Source organism: Balaenoptera musculus, chromosome 9 (genome assembly GCF_009873245.2).
Source record: "Balaenoptera musculus isolate JJ_BM4_2016_0621 chromosome 9, mBalMus1.pri.v3, whole genome shotgun sequence".
Lineage (NCBI taxonomy): Eukaryota > Metazoa > Chordata > Mammalia > Artiodactyla > Balaenopteridae > Balaenoptera > Balaenoptera musculus.
This window is the reverse complement of record NC_045793.1, coordinates 98,371,640-98,394,139: the sequence shown is the minus strand read 5'-3', so window position 1 is coordinate 98,394,139 and position 22,500 is coordinate 98,371,640. Positions and strand designations below refer to the sequence as shown.

General features: G+C 49.4%; 1 protein-coding gene across 4 annotated transcripts in view; it reads right to left on the bottom strand.

Annotated features, from left to right (window-relative positions):
* Positions 1 to 286: 286 nt before the first annotated feature.
* Positions 287 to 22,500, bottom strand: part of OGDH (oxoglutarate dehydrogenase) — a 74,500-nt gene continuing 52,286 nt past the window's right edge. For 3 of the 4 annotated variants that reach the window (XM_036863592.1, XM_036863591.1, XM_036863594.1), the window contains exons 11-24: positions 21,001 to 21,129; positions 13,018 to 13,197; positions 12,526 to 12,678; positions 11,698 to 11,800; positions 11,413 to 11,541; positions 10,911 to 11,061; positions 10,543 to 10,670; positions 10,224 to 10,402; positions 9,677 to 9,748; positions 8,962 to 9,090; positions 8,281 to 8,353; positions 1,825 to 1,988; positions 1,472 to 1,626; positions 287 to 1,374 (exon numbers count right to left, since the gene is read on the bottom strand). In XM_036863592.1, coding sequence (XP_036719487.1) covers positions 1,254 to 1,374; positions 1,472 to 1,626; positions 1,825 to 1,988; positions 8,281 to 8,353; positions 8,962 to 9,090; positions 9,677 to 9,748; positions 10,224 to 10,402; positions 10,543 to 10,670; positions 10,911 to 11,061; positions 11,413 to 11,541; positions 11,698 to 11,800; positions 12,526 to 12,678; positions 13,018 to 13,197; positions 21,001 to 21,129 — 1,866 coding nt within the window. In that variant the 3' untranslated portion in view covers positions 287 to 1,253. The remainder of the gene's footprint in view (positions 1,375 to 1,471; positions 1,627 to 1,824; positions 1,989 to 8,280; positions 8,354 to 8,961; positions 9,091 to 9,676; positions 9,749 to 10,223; positions 10,403 to 10,542; positions 10,671 to 10,910; positions 11,062 to 11,412; positions 11,542 to 11,697; positions 11,801 to 12,525; positions 12,679 to 13,017; positions 13,198 to 21,000; positions 21,130 to 22,500) is intronic. The other variant, XM_036863593.1, reaches the window with a different exon arrangement.

Sequence of the window (22,500 nt, the reverse complement as noted above, 5' to 3'; positions counted from 1 at the left end):
AAAATGTCCCAGGGCGAGCCCACCACGCACGCCATCTGAAGCACAGACTGCAGAGTACTTTTTTAGGTGGCGTGTGTTGGGGGAAGTGGGAGCAGGGGACACTCAGAAACCAGGGTGTGTCCGACACAGTCTGCAACAATGATGCCTGGCGAGGCCAGGCCAGAGGGAGGACGGCGGCTCGGCCTCCCCTGTGCTGCCCCGCATGCAGGCTCTGCATGAGGGGGGGCTGCTTCCCAGGCAGGGCGGAGACGCCTGGGGCGGAGCAGAAACAATGACACCACACAGGCCCAAGGATAACTTAGTTTATGGGTCAAGCCAAATGCAATGCAAAGTTGTTTTCGTTATTTTTTTTTTTAACCAAAATAAATAAATCAGATCTGTCCCTGTGACAGGTCAGGGGAGCTGGCCCCTCGGCCTAGTGACGCCCCTCACTCCTGCCCCTCCTCTCCCCCTTCTGACCAGCTTTGGCACAGCAGAGAGAAGGATGCTTCGGAGTCTCCATCGTGTAGAAGGAAAGAGGAAAGGAGGTGGAACTGGAGGTTAACGGAGGGCAGGACCCAGACGAGCAGCCTGCGCCCCGGCCCTAGAGCCCCAAGTGGCGCTTCCCGCCACGCACACCCCATGGGCCCGGGCGCCACCCAGCCCCAGGCGGGTGGAGTATGCACGGCCCCTGTGCACGGCCCGGGACCCTCTCGAGGGGAGGACGTGGACGCTGGAGAGAGCGGGCCCGCCCTCTCTGTGCGGGTCAGTCTCGGGCCATCTCCCACCAGCCACCCCTCGGCAGTGCCCTCCGCTCACTGCACGGCGAGGGCCCTGACAGAACCCTCCCAGCCCACAAAGCCTCTGACAGTGGCGGCTCCTCCGAGGGGTCTGGGGCGCAGCCTGAGGAGAGGAAGCCACCCTGCTGGGTGACAAGGACCGCCAGCACAAGGGCATGCCACATGAGGCCGGTCCTGGGGGTGATCTGGGGGGGTGAGGGCAGATCTGACCCTCCCAGGACATCTGCGGGGGCTCCCTCTCCTCCTCCCGCTCCCCACTGCCTCCATGAAGGCTGCTCAGCTGGACAGAAGTCACAGAGCCTGGGGGGCAGCCGAGCACGTGAGGGGGGAGAGCAGCCTAATTCCTAAGTGAGCGAGGGGGCGTGTGTGGTGCAGGGACGGGCAGAGGTGCGGGCAGCGCGGAGCGCTATTCTTTAGTGGAGAAGCAAGGGGCAGTCGTGAGGTGCAGGGCGGCCTAAGCAGCCCAGGCAGCATCTACGAGAACTTCTTGAAGGCGTCCAGGTCGAAGGCCGTGTCCAGGAGGCGCTGCAGCTCCGTGAGGTGGGTCTTCTTGTTGCCGGTGGCTGGAGCCGCTGCTGGGTCCCGGCCAGCGTACCTGAGGGGGGCGACAGTGAGCGGTGACGGCGAAGGCCACCAAGGGGCCCGGGCCTCCTTGCCCTCCCCGGGCCCCAGCCGACTGCCCGCGGCCTTACCACACAGGCTTGGCGCGGTTGATGGTGGTCCGCAGCCTGGGCTTCACATAGTCGTAGTAGCCTTGGTTCTTGTGCTCCTCCTGGCACCAGGCCAGCTCGGCGTTGGGGTACTTCTGCACCTCCTGCAGCAGGAGGTCGAAGGGGAAGGGCGACAGCTGGGGAGAGAGAGAGGAGCTCCTGTCAGGAGAAGGTGCTCAGGGTACTGGGCGAGGCTGGTGTCCTAGAGGGGCTGGTGTCCCAGGTGAGGAGCTCAGTGACCCCTAAAGGATGTTCCGGAAACTCTGGGAAAGCTCTGGGGCCCAGACACCTGCAGGAGGAACGCCAGGACTGACCCGGGCACCACCTGCCCTCACCTGCTCGATCCTCGTGATGGCCACTTGCTCTGCCATATCCCGTGCTTTGCGCTCTCGGGTAAGATCATAGTACACTTTGCCGGTACAGAAGAGAAGTCTCTTGACGTTTTCTGGGTTTTGGGCTGCAGGGCCATCTTCTGGGATCACCCTCTGGAAGTGGGTACCTACAAGAGAATCCCCACAGCTGGGGGTTTGCTCAGGACTTGGCTGAGGGTGTCCAGGGCCCTCCCTCCACGAGGTGGGGCTGTGCCACAAATGACACCAGAACATTTAGTTTCTGAGGGTTAGGGCTCTCCCCCTCTCGCCAGCCTGTGATGCCCTTGCATTAATCCACACTGAGAGAGCCTAACAGGCACAGTAGGTAAGGCCAGCCTTGGAGAGCAAGTGACATCAGTTCATTCTTCAGAACGACCTGTCTCAGACTTCAGGGACAACTAGGTCTAGAAGAGCATCCCATGACCACTCTGCTCAGACTCCTCATGAGTTTACAAATACTAAAACTTTCCACACTGGAAACTAGAGCAAATACTCAGATGCTCACGGCCGGGACCATTCCCCTGCGAACAAGGCCGACTTCAGGAAGCTGCATTCAAAATGAGGGGTTCCCTTAGTGACACATAAGCAACACACAACATGCTCACATTCACGTACACACGCAAATGCCAGGATTAGAAGGAAACTACCTTCACACGAGAAAGGCCAGATATGAGAAACCCACCGCGAACATCATACTCAAGGGTGAAAAGACTGAAAGCATTTTCCTAAGACACAAACAAGGCAAGGATGTCCGTTCTCACCACTTCTATTCAACATAGCACTGGAATTTCTAGCCAGAGAAATTAGGCAAAAAAAAAAAAAAAAAAAAAAAACAAAAAAATATCTAAATTGGAAAGGAACAAATAAAATTATCTGTTTGTTTTACATGTAGAAAACCCTAAAGATTTCACATACAAAAAAAACCTGTTAGAACTAATAAATGAATTCAGCAAAGTTACAGGATAGAAAATCAACACTCAGAATTCAGTTGTATTTCTATGAACAATCCAAAAGTTAAGAAAAAAAAAATCCCATTTGAAACAGCATCAAATAAATAAAATTACTTAGGAACAAACTTAACCAAGAAAATGAAAGACTTGTACACTGAAAACTACAGAACATTACTGAGAGAAATTAAAGAAGATACCAATAAATCTTAGAGCTGGAAAAAAAAATAAAATAAAAAAAAAAAAGAAGATACCAATAAATGGAAAGTCATCCATGTTCATGGATTGGGAGACTTAATATTGTCATGATGTTAACATTATTAAAGCAATCTATAGATTCAATGCAATCCTTACCAAAATCCCAATGACAGGGACTTCCCTGATGGTGCAGTGGTTAAGAATCCGCCTGCCAATGCAGGGGACGTGGGTTTGAGCCCTGGTCCGGGAAGATCCCACATGCTGCGGAGCAACTAAGCCCATGAGCCACAACTACTGAGCCTGCGCTCTAAAGCCCGAGAGCCACAACTACTGAGCCCGTGTGCTGCAACTACGGAAGCCCGTGTGCCTAGAGCCCGTGCTCTGCAACAAGAGAAGCCACCGCAATGAGAAGCCCGCTCACCACAACGAAGAGTAGCCCCCACTCACTGCAACTAGAGAAAGCCTGCGCGCAGCAACGAAGACCCAACGCAGCCAAAATAAATAAATAAATAAATACATCTTAAAAAAAAAAAAACCCAATGACATTTTTGGCAGAAATAGAAAAGTCCACCCTAAAATTCATGGAATGCCAAAGGACCCTGAATAGCTAAAACTATCTTGAAAAGAGAAAAATAAAGCTGGAGGACTCATGCTTCCTGATTTCAAAACTTACTACAAAGCTACAACATCAAAGTGGTACTGGCATAAAGACAGATATATAGACCAATGGAAGAGAACAGAGAGACCAGAAATGAACCTTCATGTATATGGTCAAATGATTCTGACAAGGGAACCAAGACTTCAATGGGGAAAGGAGAGTCTCTTCAACAAATGGTGCTGGGAAAACTGGATATCCACAAGCAAATGAAGCTGGACCCTTACACCATACAGACACACTAACTCAAAATGGATTAAAGACTTAAATACAAGACTGAAATTATAAAACTTAGAAGAAAACATGCGGAGATTGGTTCAAGATGGAAGAGTAGAAGGACGTGTGCTCACTCCCTCTTGTGAGAGCACCGGAATCACAACTAACTGCTGAACAATCATCAACAGGAAGACACTGGAACTCACCAAAAAAGATACTTCATATCCAAGAACAAAGGAGAAGCTGCAATGAGATGGCAGGAGGGGTGCAATCACAATAAAACCAAATCCCACAACCGCTGGGTGGGTGACTCACAAACTGGAGAACACTTACACCACAGAAGTCCACCCACTGGAGTGAAGAGTGAAGGTTGTGAGCCCACATCAGGCTTCCCAACCTAGGGGTCTGGCAACGGGTGGAGGAATTCCCAGAGAATCAGACTTTGAAGGCTAGTGGGATTTGACTGCAGGACTTCGACAGGACTGGGGGAAACAGAGACTCCACTCTTGGAGGGCACACACAAAGTAGTGTGCACATCGGGACCCAGGGGAAGGAGCAGTGACCCCAGAAGAGACTGAACCAGACCTACCTGCTAGTGTTGAAGGGTCTCCTGCAGAGGCAGGGTGTGGCTGTGGTTCACCGTGGGGACAAAGACACTGGCAGCAGAAGTTCTGGGAAGTACTCCTTGGCGCTATTAGCCCCACCAAAGAGCCGGGTAGGCTCCAGTGCTGGGTCACCTCAGGCCAAACAACCAACAGGGAGGGAACCCAGCCCCACCCATCAGCAGACAAGTGGATTAAAGTTTCACTGAGCTCTGTCCACTAGAGCAACACCCAACTCTATCCACCACCAGTCCCTCCCAGCAGGAAACTTGCACAAGCCTCTTAGGTAGCCTCATCCACCAGAGGGCAGACAGCAGAAGCAAGAACTACAATTCTGCAGCCTGTGGAAGGAAAACCACATTCACAGAAAGATAGACAAAATGAAAAGGCAGAGGACTTTGTACCAGATGAAGGAACAAGATAAAACCCGAGAAAAACAATGAAATGAAGTGGAGATAGGCAACCTTCCAGAAAAAGAATTCAGAATAATGATAGTGAAGATGATCCAGGACCTAAGAAAAAGAATGGAGGCAGTGATTGAGAAGATACAAGAAATGTTTAACAAAGACCTAGAAGAATTAAAGAACAAACACCTAGAAGAATTAAAGAACAAACAAACAGATGAACAATACAATAACTGAAATGAAAAATACACTAGAAGGAATCAATAGCAGAATAACTGAGGCAGAAGAACAGATAAGAGACCTGGAAGACAGAATGGTGGAATTCACTGCTGTGGAACAGAATAAAGAAAATACTAAAATACTAGCAAACAGAATCCACCAACACATTAAAAGGATCATACACCATGATCAAGTGGGATTTATCCCAGGGATGCAAGGATTCTTCAATATATGCAAATCAATCAATGTGATACACCATATTAACAAATTGAAGAATAAAAACCATATGATTATCTCAATAGATGCAGAAAAAAGCTTTTGACAAAATTCAACACCCATTTATGATAAAAACTCTCCAGAAAGTGGGCATAGAGGGAACCTACGTCAACATGATAAAGGCCATATACGACAAACCCACAGCTAACATCATTCTCAATGGTGAAAAACTGAAAGCATTTCCTCTAAGATCAGGGTCAAGACAAGGATGTCCACTCTCGCCACCATTATTCAACATAGTTTTGAAAGTCCTAGCTAAGGCAATCAAAGAAAAAAGAGAAATAAAAGGAATACAAATTGGAAAAGAAGTAAAACTGTCACTGTTTGCAGATGACATGATACTATACATAGAGAATCCTAAAGATGCCACCAGAAAAATACTAGAGCTAATCAATGAATTTGGTAAAGTTGCAGGATACAAAATTAATGCACAGAAATCTCTTGCATTCCTATACACTAACAATGAAAGATCAGAAAGAGACATTAAAGAAACAATCCCATTCACCATGGCAACAAAAAGAATAAAATACCTAGGAATAAACCTACCTAAGGAGGTAAAAGACCTGTACTCAGAAACCTATAAGACACTGATGAAAGAAATCAAAGATGACACAAAAAGATGGAGAGATATACCATGTTCTTGGATTGGAAGAATCAATATTGTGAAAATGTCTATACTACCCAAAGCAATCTACAGATTCAATGCAATCCCTATCAAATTACTAACGGCATGTTTTACAGAACTAGAAAACATGCGGCAAAAGCTTCATGACATTGGGACTTCCCTGGTGGAACAAGTGGTTAAGAATCCACCTGCCAATGCAGGGGACACAGGTTCGATCCCTGGTCCAGGAAGATCCCACATGCTGCAGACCCACTAAGCCCGTGTGCCACAACTATCGAGCCTGTGCTCTAAAGCCCGTGCGCCACAACTACTAAGCCCACGTGCCACAACTACTGAAGCCCGTGTGCCTACAGCCTGTGCTCCACAACAAGAGAAGCCACCACAATGAGAAGCCCGCACACCACAATGAAGAGTAGCCCCCGCTCGCTGCAACTAGAGAAAGCCTGTGCGCAGCAACGAAGACCCAATGCAGCCAAAAATAAATAAATTTATTAAAAAAAAAATAGCTTCGTGACATTGAATTTGGCAGTGATTTCTTAGATGTGACTCCAAAGACACAGACAACAACAAAAAAAAGAGAAAAAGTGGACTTCATGAAAATTTAAAAATTTTGTGCATCCAAAGACGACACACAGGGACTTCCCTGGTGGTCCAGTGGTTAAGACTCTGCACTCCCAATGCGTGGGGCATGGGTTTGATCCCTGGTTGGGGAAGCAGGATTCCACATGCCGTGCGGTGCAGCAAACAAACAAACAAACTTCACACAGATGGAAGAAAATAGTTGCAAGTCACATATCTGATAAGGCATTGATATCCAGTAAATAGAGAGAAATCTCACAACTCAACAACAAAACAAACAACCCAATTAAAAAATGGGCAAGGACTTAATTAAACATATTTCCAAAGACAACATACAGATGGCCAATAAGCACATGAAAAGACGCTCAACATCACTAATCATTAGGTTAACAAAAATCAAAACTGTGATGAGATACTACCTTCATGGTCACTAGGATGGCTATTATGATACAAAAACAAAAACCAAGAAAACAAAAACAGAAAACAGTAGTGTTGGCAAGAATGTAGAGAAACTGGAACCCTTGTGTATTGCTGTGAACCACTATGGAAAACGGTATGGTATGCCTGAAGAATTACCATATGACCCAGGAATCTGCTTCTTGGTATATACCCAAAGGAATTGAAAGCAGGGTCTTGAAGAGAGATTTGTACACCCATGTTCATAGCAGCATTATTCCCAATGGCTAAAATGTGGAGGTAACCCAAGTGTCCACTCACAGATGAATAGATAAACAAAAAGCGGTATATAAATACAACAGAACATTATTCAGCCTTAGAAAAGAAGGAAATTCTGACACCTGCTACAACATGGATGAACCTTGAGGATACTGTGCTGAGTGAAATAAGCCCATCACATAAAGACACATACTGTATGATCCCACTCACATGCAGTTCCTAGAGGAGCCAAACCCACAGAGACAGAAAGCAGAATGGGGGGCGCGGGCTGGGGAAGGAGTGGTGATGGCGGAGTTCTTTAATGGGTGCAGAGCTTCAGCTTGGGAAGATGAAGAAGTTCTGGAGATGGACGGGGTTGATGGCTGCACAATGACGTGAATGTGTTTATTAATGCCACTGAACTGTACGCTTAAAAATGGCTAAGATGGTAAATTTTATATTATGCATATTTCACCATAATAAAAAAAAATGGGGAAAAAAACGAAGAAGGGGTTTACCTTGACCGAAGACTAAAGGGGGCGCCATGGCTGGGAGTAAGTGGGCTCCTTTGGCCCTGTAAGCCCGGGGATGTGCGGGGCCACTGCGTGCTGTGTCAGCCGCCTGATGTCTGCTGTCCGGGGGGAAATCTCAGTGCTGTGGGCCTCACCTCACCCCACTGAGCTGCCGTGTTACATGGCAGGCCCTACCCACCGGTGCTTCTCCTGTCCCCGGCGGTGGGCTGCCATCAGCACCCCGGGAGCAGTGCCCAGGCAGCAGCGTGAACTCTTAACCTCAGACTCACTTCACTGCCTCTGGAAGAGTCCTGGGGGGCGCACCCAGGCAGAGGCCACAGACCCCGGTGGGACGCGAGACATGCTGTTTGACCAATTTGCACATGAGCTCTGACATCCAGGCTGTCGTGTTCAGTGGTCTTTACCCAACGACCAAAAAATGTGGCAAGGACCAGAGTGAGACTGACAAGTATAAGCGCCCCCCCGAGTAGCAGTGAAGATCCCCTCCAAATGCCCACCCCCCTCAAGCCTACCTGGAAGCATCTCATCAAAGCTGGATCTGGCCTCAGGGTGCCGCAGAAGGGACTTGGGGGTGAAGATGATTAACTGAAACACAGGAGCACAGGCTCAGGTTCTAAGGATTCCAGAAGGAGGGCCGAAAGCAAGGGGCTGCCCAGGCCTCGTCTTCAGAACAGGCATCTAGCGCTGCCCTCCCAGCTCTACGGTCAGGGGGATCCGCAGGTTAGAGGTGAAAAGGGAAGGAAGACAGGACGATGCGGTTTCCCCTTGTCCCCTCTCCTCTGCCCTGAGACACTGGGCATCCACTCCTCCAGAGTCTGCCCCAGCCTGCTCGGAGCCCTGGGTGCCCCCTACCCTGTACCTGGGGAAGACCCCTGAGCCCTTCCTGGACGTCCCTGCCTGTGGCCAGGGCTGTCCTGTCCCATGGGCCTGCCTGGCCCTGCACCGTGACCGGCAGCAGCAGGGGGCATTCTCCCCTGGGACCCTTCACTCACACTCCTACTCACCCTTCAACACCTCACCCAGGAGCCTGCTTCCCGGGGACTCTCTGCTCCCTTGGCCCCTGCGGGGGCTCAGCTCTCCTCCAAGCTCAACGCACCATCTACGACCACCCGCCCACAAGTCCATCCTCCCATTGGGCTGGGGCCCTGAGTTCTCAAGCCAGGCCTCTCTGAGCTGGGACACCCCCAACTGACCGGCTTCCGGAAGGGCAGGAGAATCTGGCGACGCAGCACATGGAAGAAGTTGCCAGGGGTGGAGCAGTTGACGACAACCCAGTTGCAATCATACAGCTGATTTATGTCAAAGTTGGCTTCCTTAAGGTCCTGGAGCAAGAAGGGAAAGGGCCAGAGGCCAGGCGGCACTGAGCACCCCGTCGCAGGGGGCATCAAGGCAGAGGGCCTCACGGCCGCAGCCTTAGGGTGCCACAGCTCCTCCAGAGATGCACACACAGGGGACACTGACGAGAGCTCAGCCAGCCAGCCCCACGCTCTGAATGGGATTCTCAGTCCCATGTAATCCCTATTTCTCTGAAAACTACTGCCTGGCCTGGGACAGACACAGCTTCTACCTAAAACCAATTCTGATGTTCCTTAGAAACAGAACCCCCCAAATTTCCTTTTAGCTCTTAAAGTTTCAGTAAAATCACCCCAGAGTTCTTTCCTCTAAACTGTCTGCCTGAATCAAAATACAGGCAGTATCACTCCTAGAAGCTTCTGCTATAGCTTTCAGCGCCTCTGCTTTCTACAGCAGCAGGGACGACAGGAGGCAGCCCGGCACTGTCTTCTGTGCTCTAAGAAGGCCTCTCACTTTGTGGAGACCAGCAGGCTCGGGGCCCACCTGCGACTCCTGAGAGGCACAGAGCAGTCATGCCTTCAGAGTTGCCCACAGACGCCCAGGTGCGCCACTCACCGGCAGGACGTCTGGGTCGTCATTGCACATCTGCAGGAACCGCTCCGGCCTGGCGGAGGAATGTTCCGGACCCTGGAACCAGAAACACAAGTTACAGATCAGGAGCTTCCCCCATGCTGACCGTTGCTTTCAGTACATCTCTTCCTTAACCAACTTGCTCATTTTGGTCTCAAAAACACCAACTTGTCTCTTTCCTGCTGGCAGTTTAATTCCTTCTCCTCCTGCCCATGGAGCGTGGAGGGGGCGTTTCCACGTCAGGACAGGGCCCAGCACTCCTGGTTCCTCCAGGTTTCCAAACCCGAGTCTTAAGCAAGCAACCCCCCCAGGGCCTGGCGGAGGAGGAGGGAAGAGAACAGGGAACACCGGAGCCTGGGAGGCCCCTGTCCGCACAGCCACTTCTCATCAGTAACGGAGCAGGACCTGCCTCTTGCCTTCCAAGGGAGGTGGGGAACACCAGCGGAGCCTGTACGGTGCCAATTTCGGGGTCAGGGTCCTAGGCAGGCCCTTCCCACGTTCTAGGTCTGCCGGGAAGGGGCGGGGGCCTCACCATGCCCTCCATGCCGTGGGGCAGCAGCAGCACGATGCCGTTCTGCCGCACCCACTTGGCTTGTCCCGGGCAGATGAACTGGTCGATGATGCACTGGGCCGTGTTGTGGAAGTCACCAAACTGGGCCTCCCAGAGGACCAGGGCGTTAGGACTGGCCATGGCAAAACCCAGCTCAAAGCCTGAAGAGCAGGAGGGAGGGAGAAGACAGGACAGGAGTCAGCTGGTGGGCGGGAAGGGGGCTGCGGGGGGGAGAGTGGGACGGAAGGGAGGAGGGGGGAGGGGTGGCAGGGAGGAGGGCCTCGCAGGCTGGGGTGCTCACCCAGGACCCCGTACTCGGACAGCGAGCTGTTGCACACAGTGTAGGGGGCCTGGTTGGGCCAGAGGTGGTTCATGGGGATGCAGGTTCTCTTGTCCACGTTCTGGTCGTGCAGCACGTGGTGGCGATGGCTGAGGGAGAGCAGCACAGATCAGCGGCAGAAGCCAGCCCCGTGCACTGCCGCGGGAGCACAAAGCCCCGTTCTTAACGGAAGCGTCTAGTCAGAGCAGGGAAAGGGTGCTTCTGGGTCTGAGCAATGGGATCTGATGACTGTCTCCTGGCAGGGATTTCCTTCTGGGAGAGGAACTCCAGAGCCCTTCCTTTCCACCTCCCGTGCTCTGAAGGGCCCACAAGAACACTGAGACCGTTACCTAAAGGTGCCCCGCTCCACGTCCTGGCCGCTCAGCCGGATATGGATGCCCTCCTTCAGGAGGGAGCCAAAAGCCATGTACTCTGCCAGAGCCCAGTCCACGGTCCTGTTCTTCACTAGCTCGCCACGCGTCTTCAGGATCCGGCTCAGCCCTGCGGAGACAGCGTGCTCACCAGCCGCCCGGCACACCCTCCCGCTCGGGACAAGAGCTGAGCTTCCTTCGCTCCCAGCTTTCGGAGTCCTGATTCACCGGGAGAGCGGGGAAGGGAGCTGAGTGGAGACCAGGCCAGAGAGGCTGTGACATCCCGTCCCGTCCTCCACTGCTCCGCTGGCTGAGGGCCTCGCCGGGGGCAGGGGTGAGGTGAGGCGAGGGCTTCCCTCATCCAGCCACCCCGGCCTTGAACGAGCAGGGACCGCAGGTGGGCGAGGACTGGTCTCATGCCGGGACACAGCTGGCACTGGACTCGGCCCAACACTTCCAAAGGTCCGGGTGGCGCCCTTACCTCCGTGAATGGTGAAGTTCTCCACAGGCACGGAGCTGGCCACGTTCCCAATGTGCGTGAGAATATCCTCCGTCAGGCCCGTGGAGGGGCAGGTCATGCTCCTGGGTTGCCCGTCCAGGGTGAAGAAGCCTAGCGGGGAAGGGGCGAGCTGACACACAGGTGCCACTCCTCACGGAGCCGTGGACACGCGAGACGCTGTGCAGCGGTGGCCAGGACCGGGAGCCGAGGGCAGGGGTCTGACTCCGGGGCCCACAGGTGCTGTGGAGCGGGGAGGGGCTCACTCACCAGGCCAGGGGGAGTCCAGCCAGTGCTTGATGTGCAAGATCTTCTCGTCCTTGGACCTGGTGAAGGCCTCCTCACAGATCTTGTCATACTTGGAGATCTCCTCCTGGAGGGTCGGGCCCGACACAGCCGTCAGGGCCGCTCTGCACAGGGCACACCAGCCTCACGGCCAGTGCGCGCCTGCACTTCCTGAGTGCAGAGTCCCTCAGACCCCACTGGCCTCCAGGCCTTCTCCCCCCAACACGCACCACCCCGTGAGGTCTGTGGGAAGCTTCCGTTTTACTGTTCTCATTCCCGTAGCTGCTTCTCCAGTTGCTGGCTGCAGATCCTGCTCAGCGCTGGCGCCCTGTCCCCGCCCACCCTCTCGCCATATTCTTTCTGACGAGTTCTCATGGCTCCAAGCGCAGCCCCTGACCTTCCCATACTTCCGACTCAGCTTGCTCATACGCCGCCCTGCTCCTCCCTCTCCGTCACCCTGCACGGGCCTTCGCACTCATAACCAGCCAGAACTGACCAGGTCACAGCAGGCCCTTTACGAGCTGGATCCCTCATCAGCCTCTCGGCCTCTCACCCCTGTGCACTGGACTCTGTAAGCCAAGGAGGCCACTGCCTTGGGCCAAAGTGCTCTCAGGTCCCACCTCCCTCACGCAACTCCTCAGTAGCCTGGACTCTCCAAGAAGTTCTGCACCGAAATGCTATAGTTGGAAATATTTCACATGTTCTCACTTGGATCCTAATTACTCTGCAAAAGCGAGCATTGGCCCTGTGGTGGGCCTTCTCTATCCCTCCTTGGCTCTGGAAAGGCCCACTGGGACCAGAGCCGGGACGCACCTCATACTCAGGCTGGTTGACCACGCCCTGCGACACCAGCACCTCGGCATACTTCTGCAGCACGGGCTTCTGCTTGCGGATCTGCTTGTACATGAGCGGCTGCGTGAACATGGGCTCGTCCATCTCGTTGTGGCCATTGCGTCGGTAACACACCTGAACACAGCCAGGAGACGCCAGCATCAGGGACCATGTTGGCCGGGACCCAGGACCCACGAGGACCTGCCCCATTTCTCCTACGTGACACCTCAGTTTACCTCTTCTAGAATTAAGGTCCTGTCTCTCTCTCCTTCACTCGCTAGAATTGCTTTGACTGTCACATGAGATGAAACGAGAGTGACCTGGGACTATCTCGGGACAGGATCCCAACTACCTTCTTCCCCAGGTCAGGTCACCCAGGCCGAAGATGCAGGAGCTCTCAGGAGGGGCAGTGAGATGCCCTGGCTCTAGGGAGCCCTGACCCCTCCCTTCAGGACACAGGCTAAGGTCACTCACCAGGTCCACCACCACGTCCTTGTGGAAGGTGCTCCTCCACTCGGCTGCCACCTTGCACACGTACATGACTGCCTCCGGGTCATCCGCGTTCACGTGGAAAATGGGGGCATTCACGACTCGGGCCACATCGGTGGGGTAGGGTGAGGAGCGGGCCATGCGTGGGTCGGTGGTGAAGCCGATCTGCAAGGGACAGGCAGCTTGGCCAGGGGGCTTGGGCATGCTGCTGGGCATGGGTGGGGCAGAGGTGGGGTGGGCCAGAGCAGACCCACCCTCTAGGCCAACGGCAGGGTGGAACCAGGACAGGGGGTGGAGCTGAGGGCAGGGCAAGATAAGAGGGCAGGGCAGGAGCAGGAATGTTATGTGTCTGAGGGTGAGGGCGGGGCTAACGGCAGGCAGGGTGGAGCCTGAAGGCCACTTGCCGGAGGTCACTTGGCTGCCCTTGGCCTACTCTAAGACAGTTCCCAAACACTATTTTTTTTTTTAATTGTTTTTTTTTTCCTATTCTGCTAACAAAATTCATACATGTTCAGCAGAGTTTGGAAGACAGCATGAAAAATTAAAGTCACTATATTCTACCAGGTTCAGTGTAAATATTTTGATGTTTTCCTTTCCAGATGATTTTCTTTGCATGCATACACATGAAATATAAATATAAAATTTCAGATCCTATCATTTCTGTAATTTTGCACTTTGGTCACTTAACATTAGCATTTTTTTCTTTGAAAATTTAAAGGCCTCACCACTTAGATGTACTAAAACTTAATCACATATTCGTAATTTTATAACCTGCATTTAACATTTATTTTCATGGGGACTTTCCTGGTGGTCCAGTGGTAAAGAATCCGCCTTCCAGTGCAGGGGATGCAGGTTTGTTCCCTTGTCGGGGAACTAAGATCCCACGTGCTGCGGGGCAACTAAGCCCGCGAGCCACAACTATTGAGCTTGTGCGCCTCAGCGAGAGAGCCTGCGTGCTGCAAACTACAGAGCCCACGCGCCACAACTAGAGAGAGAAAACCCGCACGCCACAACTAGAGAGGAGGCCGCGCGCCACAACAAAGAGCCCACATGCTGCAACAAAAGATCCCGCCTGCCACAGCTAAGACCTGACGCAACCAAAAAAATAAAAAATAAAATAAAGAAAACAAATACCTAAAATTTATTTTTATGAACCACTTCAAACATATAGAAAGTATGATAATACTATAATGATCACCCATGAACTCACAAGCCAAAATGAACAAATCTTAACAGTTTCAGGACTTTTTATACATTTCTGATACAGCTGGCCCACACACAGGGAGCACGGCCCTGAAAGTGGAGGACAGTTTCTACGTGTTGCAATATGTATTCCATACATCCATAAACAATATATAGTATCTTCTTAGGCTTATTGGTCACTAAAATTTTGATATCATTCAGACTTATGGAAAAGTTGAAAGCATACAGAGAACTCCCACACAGTCTTTACTCAGATTCACCAACTGTTGCCATCTTGCCCCTTTTCTTATTCATGCTCTTTCCATTACACACGCACGCACACACACACATTTTTCCTAAACCATTTGCAGGTAAGTAGTAGACGTCCCTATTCCCTAAAACATGGACATTTCATTACCAGCCAGAGTGCAGTTCTTGGCCCAAGCAATTTAATATTACAGAATACCGTTGTCTGACCCTCAGTAGACACATTCCACCAATTGTAATAACGATGCCCAGTCTTTCTTGCCTTAGTCCCATATCCAATCCAGCACATCACCCTGCATTAGTTGTCACCTCTCTCTAGTCCCCCTTTAATCTTGAAGTCTTCTTGCTTTTCTTGGTTTTTCATAGCACTGACATTTTGGAAGAGTATTTCCATGTCTTTTAAACCATAGAGATATATAGTCTATGTACCTTACATATGGTGTCATACTCTATATGCTGTGCAAATCCTTTGCAACTTGCTTTCTGTTCAGTATTTATATTCAGGGTTCATCCAGGTTGAAACATGTACCTCTACTTCCTGTAGTAGAGCTTAGTGAAATCTAAGTACTGAATAGTATATACCACAGTTCATTTATCCATTCTCCTGTTGTTGGACATTTAGTTGTTTCCAACTTGTGGTTAATACATTGTTACACATTCTTATGGAGGTTTTCTCCAGCAAACACTGAGTTTCTCTGCAGTACTCCTAAGAAGGAAAACTAAGCCACAGGGTCAGAACATTGTACCTAAATACCATCAAGTGCTCTCCAAAGTGGTTGTACCACTCACCCTCCTACTAGCAGCATGAGTACCCTGCATTTCCACTCACCATATTGTGACCGTTTCCCCAGGATATTAAATATTTTAGTGATTATATAATACTGCTTCCTACAGCTTTGCCAAAATTTATACAAAGACTCTTTGGTTTTGATAAACATTCTTTTTTTTTTTTTAAACTTTTCCCTGAAAAATCTTTTCTTAAAAAAATAAATTTATTTATTTATTTTTGGCTGCATTGGGTCTTCATTGCTGTGCACGGGCTTCTTTTAGTTGCGTCGAGCGGGGGCTACTCTTTGTTGCACTGCACGGGCTTCTCATTGCGGTGGCTTCTCTTGTTGCAGAGCACGGGCTCTCGGTGCGTGGGCTTCAGTAGTTGTGGCCCGTGGGCTCTAGAGTGCAGGCTCAGTAGTTGTGGCACATGGGTTTAGCTGCTCCACGGCGTGTGGGATCTTCCCTGACCAGGGCTCAAACCCGTGTCCCCTGCATTGGCAGGCAGATTCCTAACCACTGGCCACCAGGAAAGCCCAATAAACATTCTTTGTTTTTAATAATTTTTTTTGTTCTTTGTTTTTTAAATTTATTTTATTTATTTTTATTTTTGGCCGCGTTGGGTCTTTGTTGCTGCGTGCCGGCTTTCTTTAGTTGCGGTGAGTGGGGGCCACTCTTCATTGTGGTACATGGGTTTTTTGTTGCAGTGGCTTCTCTTGCTGTGGAGCACAGGCTCTAGGCACACGGGTTTCGGTAGTTGTGGCACACGGGCTCAGTAATTGTGGCTTGCGGGCTCTAGAGCGCAGGCTCAGTAGTTGTTGCACACAGGCTTAGTTGCTCCGCGGCATGTGGGATCTTCCCGGACCAGGGCTTGAACCCATGTCCCCTGCATTGGCAGGCGGATTCTTAACCACTGCGCCACCAGGGAAGCCCCCTCACCCCCCGCCCATAAACATTCTTATACAAAAACATTTAGCATCTGATGGCTTCCTTAGAAGAAAAGTTCAGAAGAGGAAATCCTACGTATGTCCTTAGAGAAACAAGAGCCTCAGCAAAGCACGTCTTTCCTTTCCTGCTACAGATCTTACTGGCCCCATGTCATGACTGATGTTATCAAAAACAGTAATAAGATTTAAGAAAACATTAGCAAAACTGTAGTTCTTACAGAAGTCTGAGAATTCTTTATTTATTTATGATGAATTGCTTTTACATAAACTCCTTTATTACACTGACTGAAGAAAAGATTAGAAATAGTCACAAACTGATGAGAACATTAAAAAAAGATGTACCAGGGAGAATTCTGATGAGCACTTACAGAGAACCTTGATCAATCCCATGGTCCATCTGGGTCTGGGTCTCCCCATAGGGAAATGAGGGTAGGGACCAGGTAAGACAGTGATCATAATATGCACATTACAGCTAGAACATCACAGAAAGTGAACTGCTTCGAAGTTTTGAGACCTCAGTCCCCCAGCTGTCCTCCCCAATATCCACCACTGTTACTGACTTCATCTTTTTTATTTTATTTTTAAAAAATATTTATTTATCTATTTGGCTGTGCCGGGTCTTAGTTGCGGCATGCGGGATCTAGTTCCCTGACTAGGGATTGAACCCGGGCCCCCTGCACTGGGAGCTCGGAGTCTTAATCACTGGACCATCAAGGAAGTCCCTGACTTCTTCATCTTTAAACACATATGGTGGGTGTACGCATACCCACCCACTCACACACACACACGGAGATGGAGCTATACTCCACATTCTGTTCTGTACTTTTTTTCCCCACTTAATGTATCTTATAGTTCATTTCAACAGTATATATAGATCCTACTCTCTCAAATGGTTTTATTACACGGCGGTTGCAGTTAACTTACATTAGTGCTTATTTATGGGCCAGGCACTATTCTGAGCACTTTATGTATATTAATTTATATGTATTAATTCATTTAAGCCTTGTGACACATGGATGGATATATCATAAATTATTTAACTAGCTCCCTACTGATGTAGTGGTAGAAATTTTGGTTTCTAGTCTTGCTGCAGCAGTGATAGCTTCCCCACAATGCCCCTCCATATTATTTATTTATTTCAGTTTTGTACATTTATTTTTTCTTCCAGTTTTATTAAGATATTAATTGTGCAGCAGTGACATATATATTATGTACATATATATATATATATATATATATATATATATATTTTTTTTTTTTTGGCCACACTGCGTGTCTTGCAGGATCTTAGTTCCCTGACTAGGCATCAAACCCGGGCCCCGGCAGTGAAAGCACCGAGTCCTAACCACTGGACAGCCAGGGAATTCCCTAAGTGATATCTTTAAAGAAATCTCTCAGTAGACGTTTGGGAGTGAGTGTACTAGTAGGAAAACCCCACAAAGTGGAACTGCTGGGTTTGAGAGCCAGAGGGGACCCTAGAGCCAAATGGTCTATCCTGGTTGGAGCCCTGTTTCCTTCAACCCTGCAGCTCTGTCCCTGGCTGCCCCCATCCACACCACTACCCCTGCTCCCACATGGGCCGGGCGCTCTGCAGCCTTCAGGGCTACCGCATCAACTTGCAGATGCAGCTGGGTGGGCCTGAAGGCCCCGGATTTGGCTAACTAAGGTCCTCACCCAACCCGGACTCTGCACCTTCTTCCCTGTCCCCTGTTTTCAGTGTCTTCCCCACCCTATTAAATTTCATGCGGTGCAAAAAAAAAAGGAACAGGTCTGATTGTTGGAAGTTCTTTTCATTCAGCTGAAATCTGCTGCTTCCTGGTAATTGCTATGCATTGGTGCGGACTCTGCCCATTATATTCCTTGCTTTGTGAAGCATTCATTTATTTGAAAACAGCTCTTATGCTTCTAGGAGTCTTCTATCTTCTGGTCTACATGGTCACAGCTTCCTTTTAGAGTAATTTTCCAGACACTATGTGATCCTAAGACTCTCTCCTCTGGACACAGTCTCACTTAAGTTCAACCAAAATGCTTGACCTTCTGTCATAAGAAGTTTGACAAACCAAAGGCTTACCTGTACTGTATTTGTGTCATGTGATTCTTAAATTGAAATACTGTTAAATGTTTATATTGCCAAGAAGGAAGGTTTCAAATCAATGAATAATAAATAAGAAACTAGAAAGAGAAGACTAAATTAAACCCAAAGCAAGTAGAAGGAAAGAAATTACAAAGAGCAGAAACCAATGAAATAGAAAACAGGAAAACAACAGAGAAAATGCAATGAAACCAAAGCTGTTCCTTTGAAACCAACAACAAATCTATATAACCGAGAAAAAAAGAGAAAACACACAAATTACCAATATTAGGAATGAAAGAAGGGATAAAACAACAGACCCTAATAAGAGAACACTGCAAACTTTATGCTCATAAATTCCACAACTTAAATGAAATGAAAAAATTCCACGAAAGACAGAAATAACCAGAGCTCACTCAAGAAGAAACAGATAACCTGAATAGTCTTATATCTACTAAAGAAATGGAATTTACACTTAAAAAAAAGTGCTCATAGGGACTTCCGCTTCTGGAAGATGGAGGAGATGTACCTTTCCCTCCTTCTCCTGCTAATAAGTACAATTAAAAACCCAGGGCATTATATATATAAAACAAACACTGAAAGTAAACAGAAGCAAGCAGATCAGCCGGGGACCTCAGGTCCCGAGGAATGACTTGTGATCATTCCCAGCGCTACCTTTTTGCCTCATATAGCCCAGATTTAGGGCTAGAGAAGCAGGCAACTCAGAAACGCCAACAGGCATAGCAAAAAGAAGTTTCAAGGAAAGTGGCTCTCTCTGGCCAGAAGACCAGGAACAGGCCGCCTAGCAGTACAGAAGATTTTTAGACAATCACCACCCTGCTGCAGCCAACCCCACAGAAAACACTGTGGCCACCCCTACTTGCCCCAGCAAAGGCCCGGTGTCCCCAGCAGTCCCCCTAGGCTGCTGGTAATTAGGCAACCACTACATCCTTGGTGTTAGTGGAGGCCACTTGGGAAGCAGTAACAAAGCACCCTTGTCCCACCCTCCGTACCCTCCCTTCCCTGGGTATCAACAGACCTGGGGTGGGGAACCTGGACCCCTACCCCACCTGGCAGTAACAAGTGTCCCCCCACCCCGACCCGAAATGTCCAGAGGACACCTGCTATAACAGGAGATTTAAATAAGATTCTGAGTTTCATAACATATCCTCAAAATGTCTGGTTTCGTAAGAAAGCACTTGTTATACCAACAACCAGAAAAATCTAAGCTTGAATGAGAAAAAGCAATCATTAGAAGCCAACACTGAGATGACACAGATTTTAGAATTATCTGACAAAGACTTCATAAAATTAAAATTCATAAAATTCAAAGCAAACTTCATAAAAATACCTCAATAAAAATTATGAACATGCCTGAAATACATGAAAAAATAGAAACTCAGCAAAGACACAGAAGATACAAGAAGAACCAAATGGAAACTTTAGAGTTGAAAAAACAAAACAAACAAACAAACAAAATCCCCCAGGGGGTGGAAATCAGGGAAAAAATCCCCAAACCTGAATGGAGGTGCTCTATAGCAGAATGGAAGGGAGAAAGGAAAGACTCAGTGAACTTAAAGATGGAACAGAAATTACCCCATCTAAACAAATGGAGAGGGACTTCCCTGGTGGCGCAGTGGTTAAGAATCCGCCTGCCAATGCAAGGGACACAGGTTCTAGCCCTGGTCTGGGAAGATGCCACATGCCGCGGAGCAACTAAGCCTGTGTGCAACAACTACTGAGCCTGCGCTCTAGAGCCCGCGTGCCACAACTACTGAGCCCACATGCCACAACTACTGAAGCCCATGTGCCTAGAGCCCATGCTCCACAACAAGAGCAGCCACTGCAATGAGAAGCCCGCGCACCGCAATGAAGAGCAGCCCCTGCTCGCCGCAACTAGAGAAAGCCTGCGCGCAGCAATGAAGACCCAACGCAGCCAAAAATAAATAAATAAATAAATAAATAAATTTTAAAAAAAGAATAAATAATCAAAAAAACCCAAAAACCAAAAAACACCAAAAAACCCAACCAATCAACCAAACAAAAAACTCCTGGGATGGAATTCACCTGACTCTGGAGACTACTCATGGAAAAACTTTTTTCTTAAAAAAAAAAAAATCCCCCTGTGTCTTGGGCTTCCAATCCCTGTGAATGATCTTTGCTATACTCTGTCCAGATTGAAGACCATTCCTGTTAGCATCTCAGCCCCTACCCAAAAAGCAGTAAAGACTCTCTGTGTTTGGTCATCTGTTTAAAACACAGTTCAGAGATAGGTTGTTTTTAGACCTTTCTCTTTCCTTGGCACCTTTTCAATATCTATTTTATGAAACAACCTATAATGAATATTTCCATTAAAATTAGTATTTTAAGAATATATAATGCCATGAGAAAACACTGTGGTAAATAAGAAGTGGATATAAAACTGTGTATATAGAACCCAGTTTCTTAAAAGAGGAAAGCCATCTATATGCTTGTGGGTATGGAAGAAAATATTCTGAAATAACACCATGATCTTAAACACTGTAATTAAAATCTCTCCACTTTAAAGAAAGTTTCCTGTTTGTCTAAGTTTACTAATCAGAAAACAACAAGTGTATTAAATGATGAAAACATGTCATTCTAAGTAAGGCTGATGTGAGCAAAGAAGCCTCAGGAGAAAGTCTAATTGATGCTGTGGCCTCCGCAGCCTTCTCTGCTGCAAAGACCCCAGAGCCCGCCTGGAGCCCAGGTTACCTGGTTGTTGACGACCACGTGGACAGTGCCGTGAGTCGTGTAGGACGGCAGGTCACTCAGGTGGAAGGTCTCGTACACGATGCCCTGGCCGGCAAATGCAGCATCCCCGTGCAGAAGGATGGACATGACCTGCAGACACGCAAAGGAGACCCCGAATGTGACATGGTCCTGACCACCACGTCCACAAGGCACACTGGAGATTCAGTCACAATCCACTTTTCAAAAAACGATGTATTTTGAGATAATTTCGAACTTAGAAAATGGCAGGAAGGCACAAAGACCCCCAGGCGCCCCCCAGCACCCTCGTCCCCCCGAGGATGTGCTCCACGAGGGTGCCCTCCAGGTCTGCACGCCAGCCACCCCGCCGTCACCTGCTGCAGAGCCAATGCCCACCACCCCTGCACCCACCACGCAGGACCCTCTCATCAGGAAAGCAATGCTGGCCCAGACCCCACGTGGACGTGCTCTTAGGGCCACGCCTCTTTAGCCTCTCGACCTGGAGCAGCCCATTGTGTCTCCCGCCTCCACGGCGTGGACAGGCCTTGGGCTCCAATGGTCCTGTGTGACCAGACTCAGGAACGGTGCATTCCATGCCAGGGGACGCCAGAGCTGGCCTACCCCACGTGGATGAAGTTGACTTGGATCACCTGGACAGGTAGCTGTCTGTTTCTCCCTTTTTTTTTTTTTGGGTCACGCCACGCAGCATCCTAGTTCCTCAACCAGGGATCGAACCTGCACCCCCTGCAGTGGAAGTGCAGAGTCTTAACCACTGGACCGCCAGGAAGTCCCTGTTTCTCCCTTTAAACTCACCATTTCTCCTCGGTAACGAGAACAGTGAGGAGAACTTCTGTATCTTGCTCCTTACCACACCTCCAGCCACCCAGCAGCCTGAGAGGCACCTCTGGGGTGCTGCCAGGTGTCACTCCTACCTTCATGCGCTGGCATTCCATAAGAGCTTTCTCTTCTCGACTTTTATTTGTATTAATATGCACTCACGGATTCCTGTTATATTCAACTGGCTGTCACTGACTAGTATCTGTAGTTATTTGGACGCTCACACTGTCCCAAACTTGGCGTGGGGGTCCCGTGCCAACTGGACAGGCCCCATGGCTCATGGGGGCCTCCTTGCTTTCTGGCACAACGGAGGTTTCAGCCCCCTGCTGCACTGTTCCTGCCCAGCCCTGGAATCAGACACTTCTCTAAGGAGCCTGGTTCCTTCGGTGGAGGATGGCCCTGAAGACTAATACTCGTGTGCTCATCACCACTAGAACAGCACCACTTCTAGGCTCTTTCGGCACAGAGCCAAAAACCAGATGTACAGGTGCACGTACACAGAGATTTCTAAATCTGTACACTGTACAACTACGATACCTCCAATTCCAATCCTTTTTCTGGGCCTTTCTTCTTCCGCATTTATAAACACCTCCTACACCGCGAGATGCTGTTCCCACTGTCCTCAATACGTTACCTGTTTGCTTGGTACAGCCCCACGGCCCTGCC